We start from the raw sequence: 10,905 nt of genomic DNA on the forward strand, positions 1-10,905 counted from the left end.
AATACACATAGACACTTTGAGATCTGAAAATACATTGATTCAAATTGAACTCTTGTGTTTCATGAGGTTTGATCATCAGATGTCCCAGACAGCTAAATAAATTTGGTTGAACACATGTGATTATTTTCCTTCAAAATCAAAATTAAAGGGATAGTTCAACATTTCTGGCAAATTGGCCCATTGCCTATCCCTATAGTTTTAGCAGTAGGTTCTTTACCTTTAATTGTCGGTGCAAGCTATTTTTAGAACGGCAGAGCAGAGCCGTGAGCTGCTCAGAGCTACTACGGAGACTCATGGTATTTCTTGGTTTCCCTCATCAAACTCAAACTAAACAAAGCATCACATCCATAGATATTTACGAGAGATTTGAGAAGAATAAAGCTTTTACATTCTGTCTCCTTTTCTTTCCTTTTTCTATTTTTTTTATTTATTTATTTATTTATTTTTCGTCTGTCATATTATTTGTTCATTTATTTATTATCCTTCCTTCGATTCTATGATTGCTAACATTGCTAATATTTACCTTATTTTATTGTGATTTATTTATTATTTATGATTACTGATAGATATTGGAGCACCTGTCTGATGTTCTATTGTATAATTGTATGTACAACCCTGTTCGTTGTACATCCGTTTGTATGTACAGCTGTTTTCAATGAAGCTCATTGAATATATATATATATATATATATATATATATATATATATATATATATATATATATATATATATATATATATATATATATATTATTTTTATTTTATTTTATTTATTTTTTTTAAAGAGACTTCCTGGCATTTAATGGAATTTATGTTAACAGTGATTATTATTACACACCTATGTATTGACATGACAATATTTATTTATTTTTGTTTTGTTTTTGTTTGTTTAATTTTCTTCATTTTCTACTTATTTGAATGAGATCCTTGCTGTAATTTATTTATTTTATTCATTGTCTTTCTGAATATGAAACAGCTCTCGTGTTGTGTTACGTGTCAGTGTTTGACACTTTTTGTACACTTTGAACACTTAAAGCAGAAGTAAGCGGAATGTTTGTGTTAATATAAGTCTTAAATAGTTCTATCTTCCGACAGCAATCACTTATATAGAGTGTTTGGTCCGAAACACGGGTCTGTCAGTCACTCTGCTCTGCTGTAAGCCGAGGAGAAAACGTCTTGTATACTTCCTTGTATCCTACAACCTTTATCCAATGAGGAGAGAGAACGGCATGAAGGGCTGTGTGTGCAGCCAAGGGATGCGCGTGAAAAGTTAGCCAATACGACCGGATTGCTTACTTCTGCTTTAAATAAATAAAAAAGAGACTGGGTGGTCTAACATTTTTTCTATAAACGGTATAGGCAATGGATGTATTATATTATTCACCACGCTATGAGATAATAACAGAACATTACGAGACAGAGTTGTTTTAGAGGCAAATAGCCTGCAGAGACTGCTTGCTGAAAAACTGTCTCCGACAGGAACATGCATCAGCGGTTTTGTATGAATTTACCTCTAAAACAACTCTGTCTGGTAACGTTCTGTTATTATCTCATAGTGTGGTGAATGTGCAGGTCACAACTTGTCCACCAGAGCGTTTTGGAGTTGTTGGATTGTGCATTTGATGAGTTTGATGAGATAAACCAAGAAATCCCATTAGCCTCCATAGCGTAGCTCTGAGCAGCTCGCGGCTCTGCTCCACCCTTCTAAAAATAGCTTGCACCGACAATTAAAGGTAACGAACCTACTGCTATGGGTCAATTTGCCAAAATGTTGAACTATACCTTTAATTTTGATTTTGAAGAAAAATAATCACATGTGTTCAACCTAATTTATTTAGCTGTCTGGGACATCTGATGATCAAACCTCATGAAAGAAGAGTTCACTTTGAATCAATGTATTTTCAATATGACTCAATTTATTGAGAAGATATCATAGACTGTTTAAAGAAGATATCCGTTTTTTATGTAAATAATTTTTATTTAGCCTTTTTTCAATTTGAAGTATCACCAAATTACAAACAATTGAGACACATTTTGTGATACAAAGATTGAAAATGTTGAATCAGCTTGCAAGACAAATGAAAAGAAAAGAGAATAACAATTTGAGGGTCTTATTCTAGGAGGGTAAATAAGTCTAATAAAGAAAAGAGTCTCTGGGCATTTTTGTTTGTCATGTAGGCTAATACAAGGATTTTTTGTAGGTATTTTGAGTTCATTCTTCCATACGTTTTTTTTTTTAATGTAAATAATTTATATAAATTGTTTTTTGGGCTGATTCCTCCTCTGGGCCTGTCGGCAGCGCTGTTGCACCAACTCGTCGTTTGTCAATAAAGTTCCAGGAAGAAGAAGAAGAAGAAGAAACGAAGCCGGTTTCGAAACAGAAGAAAGGAAAGAAAAACAAACCGAGCTGACTGCTGCTTCTTCTTTTTATTATTCGTGAGTATATTTTCTTGACATGATTTGGAAGAAGACCTTGAATGTGACTCACGCACCTGTGGACAGGAGAGGAAAGGTGAAACGTTGTGTTTTATTATTTCACAGCTCCTGTAGGTTTGTTTTGGTTGCACTATCGCACTAAAGTCCATTCAAAAAGCTGCTCATTTACTATAGTTTCACCAGTAAAAGGCGTCATACACCTTCTTGCAGGTACAGGTAATCAAATATGATAATAGTAATAACTTTTATTTATTTCGGCAGATACAGAGAACACCAATGCCAATAGATGGTTCAGTTTAGAGACAGGTTCATGTTCATGTTGTAGAGTTAATAAAGCATAGATATGGTTAAGTCACATTATTTATTTATTTTTACTAGGAAACATTTACAGACTTTAACAAATTAAAAGATAAAACCTGATAAATGGGGAGAAACAGAAAAACACTGTCTAGTCTATTCACAAGTCACAGCAATGTGGGAGCAAAACAAATGGAGAACAGTACAAACCAGTGTTCATCCTCCCAGTAATAACAGTAATAAAACTGTATTTGTTTTGCAGCTTTCATACACAGAGTGCAGCTCAAATTGCTTTACACAAACAGGACAGGAAGAAAGAAATGCAGTAGCTAGCTGTAAATAAATTTGGCAGCATAGACTACATAAAAACACAGTGACATTAATTAGAAAAAAATTATGAAGACAACAGGATCAATACGAATACAAATTACTTTATTAATCCCCAAAGAGAAAATGATTTGTCTGTCAGCTTATCTACCACTTGCAGAAGAATTAAAAAGTCTGATGGCTGTGGGTACAACAGGGATAAAACACAAGATTAAAATGGGTTAATCAAAAGCCTTGCAGTTCAGATATTACAAAAATGTCCATTGAGTGTGGTTGGCCTGTTTAATGTGCATTAAACATTTCGGTAAATGGTTCATAAAATCAGCTTATGGTGTGTCTAAAGAGCAGCTGTGGAGGATTTCAGCATTTTTTGTAAATCGACAAGAGCTACAAAATGTGTAACAGTGTTGCACTCAGAGCTTTAATAGTGAATAAAAATGACTTTAAACTCACTTCTGAAAAGAAAACATGGAGCCACCAGTGTTAGTCAGATAAAATAGCAGTGATGTGCTCTTACGCCTGGGACTTGTAAGGTATGAATAAGTTTCTCTGCATCGTTGTTTGTTATCAGTGGTCGTTATATTTCTTAAATCTGTATCTAAATTGACAGCTGGACTTTTGACGTCTGATTGAGGCCTGTTTCTGTTTAACCGAGGTCCCAAGAGAAGTGTCAGTCAATACTCAGTTTGTGTTCACAGTTAATTGTGTGAAATGTGGTCAGAAACACAGCTGCTGCACCTGCTCTGGTGATTCATTTACAGTATTTAAAGTATTTTACTGCGTTCAGTGTCAGAGAGCGGCCACTAGGGGTCTGCACCGACCAGGACAAGAGACCTCAGCGTCCTCCTCTGATTGCTTCCCAAACTTGAATGCACATTGCACCACCTCTCCATGCTGCTGTTCAGTAACTGTAACCTTCATAATAATAAAAACAAATAAAAAAAAGAAAAAAATATTATATTATTTATGTAGCACCTTTAAAAACACAAGTTTACAAAGAGCTTCACAAAACAAAAATATAAGAAACAAGTCACAAATGCCATAAAGCTACATATAAGAGATGGACCGATGTATTGAAAAGTCATGTGATTGAAATGCAAGTTAAAATGTCATATATTTATTTGGGTTAAAAGTACAGTTACAAATGTGGTGTTATTTTACCAGGCAGATTGCTTGAGATAAAAAAAAATCTTTTTTATAAGCAAGGCCTGGCCAAGAAAGCAGCAACAAGATATACACACAAAGAAGAAGGGACAGACATGAGAGAGAGAGAAAAAAAGAAAAGATAAATACGGTCGGTGTCTTGAAAAATTGCAGTCATCTTGAAATTTAAAGTGGTCAACTTGTCGGTTGACCGATGGAGTCAACTCACTCCAATTTTCATGCCGGTACCACCACAGCAACTTCATATATACATATGCCTTCAAAACGGTGGGATTTATGCAGATTTATGCAAATTTGCTAATGTTAACAAAGAATTTCAAAAAACTTGTAATACATTTTTTGTTTGTCTTAATGTAAGTAATCAACTCAGTAATTTTCATGGAGATATCTAAAGGTTAAAAATGTTACCCTATTCACGTGAAAACATTTTTTTATATGCATTTACAGTAAATGGGATATGTTTGGGTGTTTTTCGAAACTTTCCCCTAATGGGATTCTTCGGGGCTTTTTTTCCCTCACTCAGGACATGCTGAGGATACAAAATCAGTTGAGTTTGCTTCTGTTGCAATTTGTTTAACGTTGACCCCTTTTTTGGCCTAAAATTACTGGACTATGATGTTTATGACAGGTGTTGTTATGTCATGGTTATGACAGTTTTATGTCAATCTTATGAATACCTATTCAAGTAAAGTGTTACCTAAAAGTCTCTGTAATTTGAGATAAAATAGTTGATGATGATGATGATGATGAAAGAAGAGAATGACATCATAAAAGCAAGTCTGTAAAAGCGGATTTTAAGAAGTTTGGACGCCTTATCTACTAGGGCTGGGACGATATGCTTTTCTTCCGATTCGATTCTTCTACGATTTTTTGGATGGCGATTCGATTTAAATTGCGATTCTACGATATTGCCGATTCTCTCGATTTTTAGTCTGCATTTTTAACATTTATCTGCACACAAATACTGTAGTAGCCTATAAATGAACGTACTCCATTATAAAGTGAACTTAAAGGGATAGTTCAACATTTTGGCAAATTGGCCCATTGCCATAATCGCTATAGTCATAGCAGTAGGTTCATTACCTTTAATTGTAGGTGTAAGCTATTTTCAGTACGGCGGAGCGCAGCAGCTGGCTGCTCAGAGCTACGCTATGGAGGCTAAGGGAATTTCTTGGTTTCCCTCATTAAACTCATCAAATTCAACATCCCAAAACTCCACAGCGCTTTTGTAGACAAGTTGTGACCTGCACAACCACCACGCTATGAGATAATGACGGAACGATACGAAACGGAGCCGTTTTCGAGGTAAATACAGGGTAAATACGGAGACTGCTTGCTGAAAAACTGTCCCTGAACGCAACGCGCATCAGCGGTTTTGTATGAATTTACCTCGAAAACGGCTCCGTTTCGTATCGTTCCGTCATCAATCAATTTGTTTATTTCGGGCATGTCAATTTAAATCATCATCATCACACCTCATCATCAAATAATACAATACATGGCCGAAAGGGAAAAGCGGGAGAAGCAAAAGCTTATCTAGTCCCGCCCCCATTACCCACAGAATAAGAATATTTGTCATACATACATATCTTTTTGCTTTTTTCTTCTTTTCTTATTATTATATATATATATATATATACATACATACATACATATATATATATATATATACATACATACAGAATCATTATCTCATAGCGTGGTGGTTGTGCAGCTCACAACTTGTCTACAAAAGCACTGTGGAGTTTTGGGATTTTGTATTTGATGAGTTTAATGAGGGAAACCAAGAAATTCCCTTAGCCTCCATAGCGTAGCTCTGAGCAGCCAGCTGCTGCGCTCCGCTGTACTAAAAATAGCTTACACCTACAATTAAAGGTAATGAACCTACTGCTATGACTATAGCAATTATGGCAATGGGCCAATTTGCCAAAATGTTGAACTATCCCTTTAAACCCTTTTCAAAACCTGTACTCCCTGTATGTAAAAAAGGCTATCAAATGCACATTGCACAATATTTAAAAAAATTCCCCCCCAAAAAATGTCTTTCAAATTCCCCCCCCCCCCCAAAAAAATCGATTAAAAAAAAAATGAAATCGTCAAAAAAGATATTGCGATATTCACGTGAATCGATTTTTTCTCCCACCCCTATTATCTACTCTGTTTAACCTGTGTGTTTAACCTTTGTGTGTGTGTGTGTGTGTGTGTGTGTGTGTGTGTGTGTGTGTGTGTGTGTGTGTGTGTGTGTGTGTGTGTGTGTGTGTGTGTGTGTGTGTGTGTGCAGGCTGCAGCCATGTTGACCTGTGACATCTGCGGAGAGGAGGTGCTGCTGGCGGAGGACATGAAGACGCACCTCCTCCTCAGCCACCTGGAGGACGAGGCCAACAAGTGTCCGCTCTGCTCGCTGTCCGGAGTGTCCTACGATGAACTGTGTTTCCACATCGGCTCCGCTCACCCAGACACGCAGAGCAGCAGCAACCAGCAGCAGCCTCGAACCTCTCAGTCCTGCTCAGCTGCAGCCAGCTGTGGTCCAGCTGTTGCACCCACACACACTACAACTACGACTACGACAGACTCTGTGCAACATAAAGAGAACAGTGCACTCGAAACTGGGCGTTCGTCACAGAAGGGAACGACTACGCACATCGCCTCGACTTTGCCGTCACCGAGTCCTGAAGCTAGACGCTGTGATGAGGATAACGACAGGTTTAAGTCTGAGCACAAAAAAGCCAAACAGAAGCGGCTGTCGTCACCGAGAAAAGGTTATTTAACCTCTCCGATCTTTTTTTATTTCAGATTTTAAAGTCACCGTATATAATATTAAAGGGATAGTTCAACATTTTAGCAAACTGGCCCATTGCCATAATAATCCCTATAGTTTTAGTAGGAGCAGGTTTGTTACCTTTAATTGTCAGTGCAAGCTGTTTTTAGAACGGCGGAGCAGAGCCGTGAGCTGCTCAGAGCTACGCTATACAGAGGCTCATGGGATTTCTTGGTTTCCCTCATCAAACTCATCAAATACACAATCCAACAACTCCAAAACGCTCTGGTGGACAAGTTGTGACCTGCACATTCACCACGCTATGAGATAATAACGGAACGTTACCAGACAGAGTTGTTTTAGAGGTAAATGCAGAGACTGCTTGCTGAAAAGCTGCCCCTCGACAGGAACTTGCATCGCTGTTTTGCATGAATTTACCTCTAAAACAACTCTGTCTGGTAACGTTCTGTTATTATCTCATAGTGTGGTGAATGTGCAGGTCACAACTTGTCCACCAGAGTGTTTTGGAGTTGTTGGATTGTGTATTGTATTGTGTGAGTTTGATGAGAGAAACCAAGAAATCCCATTAGCCTCCGTAGCGTAGCTCTGAGCAGTTCGCGGCTCTGCTCCGCCGTTCTAAAAAAATAGCTTGTACCGACAATTAAAGGTAACAAATCTACTCTCAAGACTATAGGGATTATGGCAATGGGCCAATTTGCCAAAATGTTGAACTATCCCTTTAAGTATGGTTGTGTTTGTTACAGAGAAGCTGTTCTCCTGCCCCATGTGCGCTCTGGTCTGCAGCAGCTGCTTCGTCCTGCAGGAGCACGTCGAGCTGCATCTGGAGGAGCAGCAGCAGAGCTCAGCCGAGGGTAACGGCGCTGAAAACCTGAGATCTGTGCTCCTTCACACACTTGCACCTACTGTGAAAAAAGAAAAAAAAATTTAAAAAACATCCACATCAGCTCCAGCTAGTTCAGCACATACCAGCCCAGTCAGCTGAGCTCAGACGAGACACAGGAGCGTCTTTGTTTTCTGAAGGTTAAGACGCCCTGAGCCACACAAATCTGTACATTATGCAAATTTTCATCGACAGCTGCTGTTCGTTCGGGGGCAGAACCGGAGGCGAGTTCACCTGCAGTGACATCATCATCACCATCACCTTCATCATCATCCAGCTGTGTCTCAGGTGTGTTCGACACTCTTCTTTCTGCATCTGCACAAGACGTTTCTTTGTGTGAAGTAGCTGAAGAAGCATCGGTTCACACACACTCAGTACATTCGACATCGATTGGATGTTTGCAGATGTCGCACACAGAGAGATAAGAGACTTTTTATTGATCGCACTTATGTGAAATTCACTTCTTACAGCAGCAGAGAAGCAAACAACGAGCAAAAGTGAAGAATAAAATGTAAAAAAGACACTTAAGTATCAGAAAAACATACGGGACAATGACGTGTCACATGTCAAATGTTGTAAATAAATCTGGACTCAAATGTGGAATAAATGTAATTCACTTTTTTAACACGACGGTATTTTTTTTTGACAAATTTTACATAATTTGTCACATTATTTAGAAGAAAAGCAATGTTTTTAGGATAAGACCTGCTCAGTGTTGCTAAAATGCATTACAATTTAAATATAGGAAAAAAAACAACAGCAACGCCTATTTCAATTTAATGTTACAGAAGAAATTGTATAACTACACTTAAATCCACTGTGGGTGGATCAAATATTTAAACATGGTTCAAATGTGATTTCAACTGACACAAAACCAACTTGAATGTACATTTGAACAAATCTGATGCTTTTAAACCTATTTTAAAACAAAAAAGATATTTCTGAATTGCTCATTTTGCCGACCTTTATTTGTCACTGACCCATATACTCTTTTGTACTAGAATTTTTTTTTTTTTTTTTTGTCATTTACTTTTTATTGGTTTTTGATTTTACATGTAAACGAACAAACAGTTAAACAATCAACATGAAGACCTATAGACAAGTACAAAAGTATCAAGGGGAAAGTAAAAGCGTACATAAGGGGACTGGTAAACTGTAGGCTACTAGAATTATTTAAGAAGAACATACATACACAGTTGTTGAGAAGACTGAAAAATAATATATTTAGGTGCACAAATAAGAATAAATGTAGAGCTTTTTATATACATAAATAAATATGTGGCAAACTGTAAGAATACAACCGGATAGGTGGAGTGAACAATGAAAAGAGTGAGGTTGCTTTCACACCTAACCAAGTGGACTCGAGTTCGCTTGGGGGGCTGAAAGTTGCAACATTGTTGCATTATCACTTGGTTCGGTTCCGCGTTCACACTGCAACTTCTGAACCGCACCAAACTTGCGCCCCAAGCGCACCAAACATTCTGAGCGTCAAAAGTCGACGTCACTCCGCTCGCGACTGACAGACCTGCTGGGTAACAGTAAACATGGAGCAGCATGTGAAGTTGGCTGTTTGGGGGATGTTGTTTCTTTTTTTTATGTACCAATTGCACTTGGCTCAGCAAGTCGTGCAGTACGACCACCATGTAAGGCAGCGAAGCAGAGCGCATTTCGCTCTTACTAGCCTACTGCACTGAGGACGGAGAAACGGTACCAGAGGAAAAGACGGAGACTGATGAGAGATGTCGAGTTGTTGGCGTTGTTGCTACACAGACGGCGGACAAGATATGTAACCTAACAATAAAATAACCTATGCATTACGTATGTGTTTAGCAGTGGCGGCCTTAGACAGCTGGGGGCCCGTTTCAATATTTCATATGAGGCCCTGCCCTGTTAAACATCAAATGATTTTCCAGCCATGTGCCCATGTGTCGCTGATGCTTTAAACCCTGAAAGGACGCAGTAACGCACTATCCATGCATCCCAGGTACGCACAACAAGTGTTAAAATCACTATCAGGGCAAGAAACCAGGACTTAGCAGAAAAAACGAGGACTTTCATCAAAAAGCAAAATCATGTACATTTTCAGACAAACTACAGGCTTTAACAATATTCTGAATTTAAATTGGCAACAAAAGTAATGAGAGCAAAGTGCTCCGCGTTATTTCAGCACCACGGACAAGGAAAGGACGAGACATGCGGACAGACAGACAGACAGACGTACAGGCGCTGATCCTGTCGGTGCTGCGGTGCTGGAGCAGCAAACAGACAGCTGTCTCCTCCATTAGTAAAATCTGTAAATAAGCTGCCAATAATATCACATTTTAGTTGTGCTCTCGCTGTGTTTTATTTCTCTGTTAAGTTAGGACGTACTCATAGATCGCCTGTTTGGAGGCATTTTAACCCGAGGAAAAAAAGAAAAGAGGAGGAAAGTGATTGACAGACGTCAATCATCAGGTTACGCAAATGGGTGCACGTCAGGAGGAAAGCAGGAAAAACAAAAGGACATTAGAAACGCTAAGAGAAAAGGAATAATACTGGGAGAAGGAAAACGAGGGTCTATTGATAGTTTGCGGGCCGTTTTCAAAGGTAAGCTACGTTGTTATTGATATTTCCTGCCGTTATTGTTAATTAGGAGCGATTAGTAGGCTACAGTCGCGGTGTGGCATGATACGCGCATCAGTGGTTGTAGAGCGGATCAGGGGTCGAGTGTGTGACTGCACGGTGGACAGAGCTGTTTGTGTGTGGTGGATGTAGGCCTGTGTGTGTGTATGATAACGGTTGAAACATAGGTAAGGCCGCCTATGGTGTTTAGTCCGCTGAGCTTTCACACTGCATACGAACCGAACCAGGGTTCACTTGCAAACGGACCGAGACCCCCGTTTTCAAGCGGACCAGAGTTCGTTTGTTTGATCCGCACCAGAGTTCGTATGAGCTTTCACACCTGCCCAAACGAACCGGACTATCCGAGCAAACGAACTCTGGTCCGTTTAAAGCGGACCAAAGGAGGACAGTGTGAATGCGCCC

The 10,905-nt window shown here is 38.8% G+C and overlaps 1 protein-coding gene across 1 annotated transcript in view; it reads left to right on the forward strand.

Moving 5' to 3' along the window:
- Positions 1-2,297: 2,297 nt before the first annotated feature.
- zup1 (zinc finger containing ubiquitin peptidase 1) overlaps positions 2,298-10,905 on the forward strand; it is a 33,917-nt gene continuing 25,309 nt past the window's right edge. Inside the window, exons 1-4 of the mRNA XM_085802985.1 lie at positions 2,298-2,438; positions 6,511-6,981; positions 7,745-7,858; positions 8,098-8,169. Of these exons, the coding sequence (XP_085659111.1) occupies positions 6,513-6,981; positions 7,745-7,858; positions 8,098-8,169 (655 nt within the window). The 5' untranslated portion in view covers positions 2,298-2,438; positions 6,511-6,512. The remainder of the gene's footprint in view (positions 2,439-6,510; positions 6,982-7,744; positions 7,859-8,097; positions 8,170-10,905) is intronic.

The sequence above is a fragment of the Trachurus japonicus genome, chromosome 16, assembly GCF_045865225.1.
Source record: "Trachurus japonicus isolate A0001 chromosome 16, Traja_1.0".
In the NCBI taxonomy this organism is placed as follows: Eukaryota; Metazoa; Chordata; class Actinopteri; order Carangiformes; family Carangidae; genus Trachurus; species Trachurus japonicus.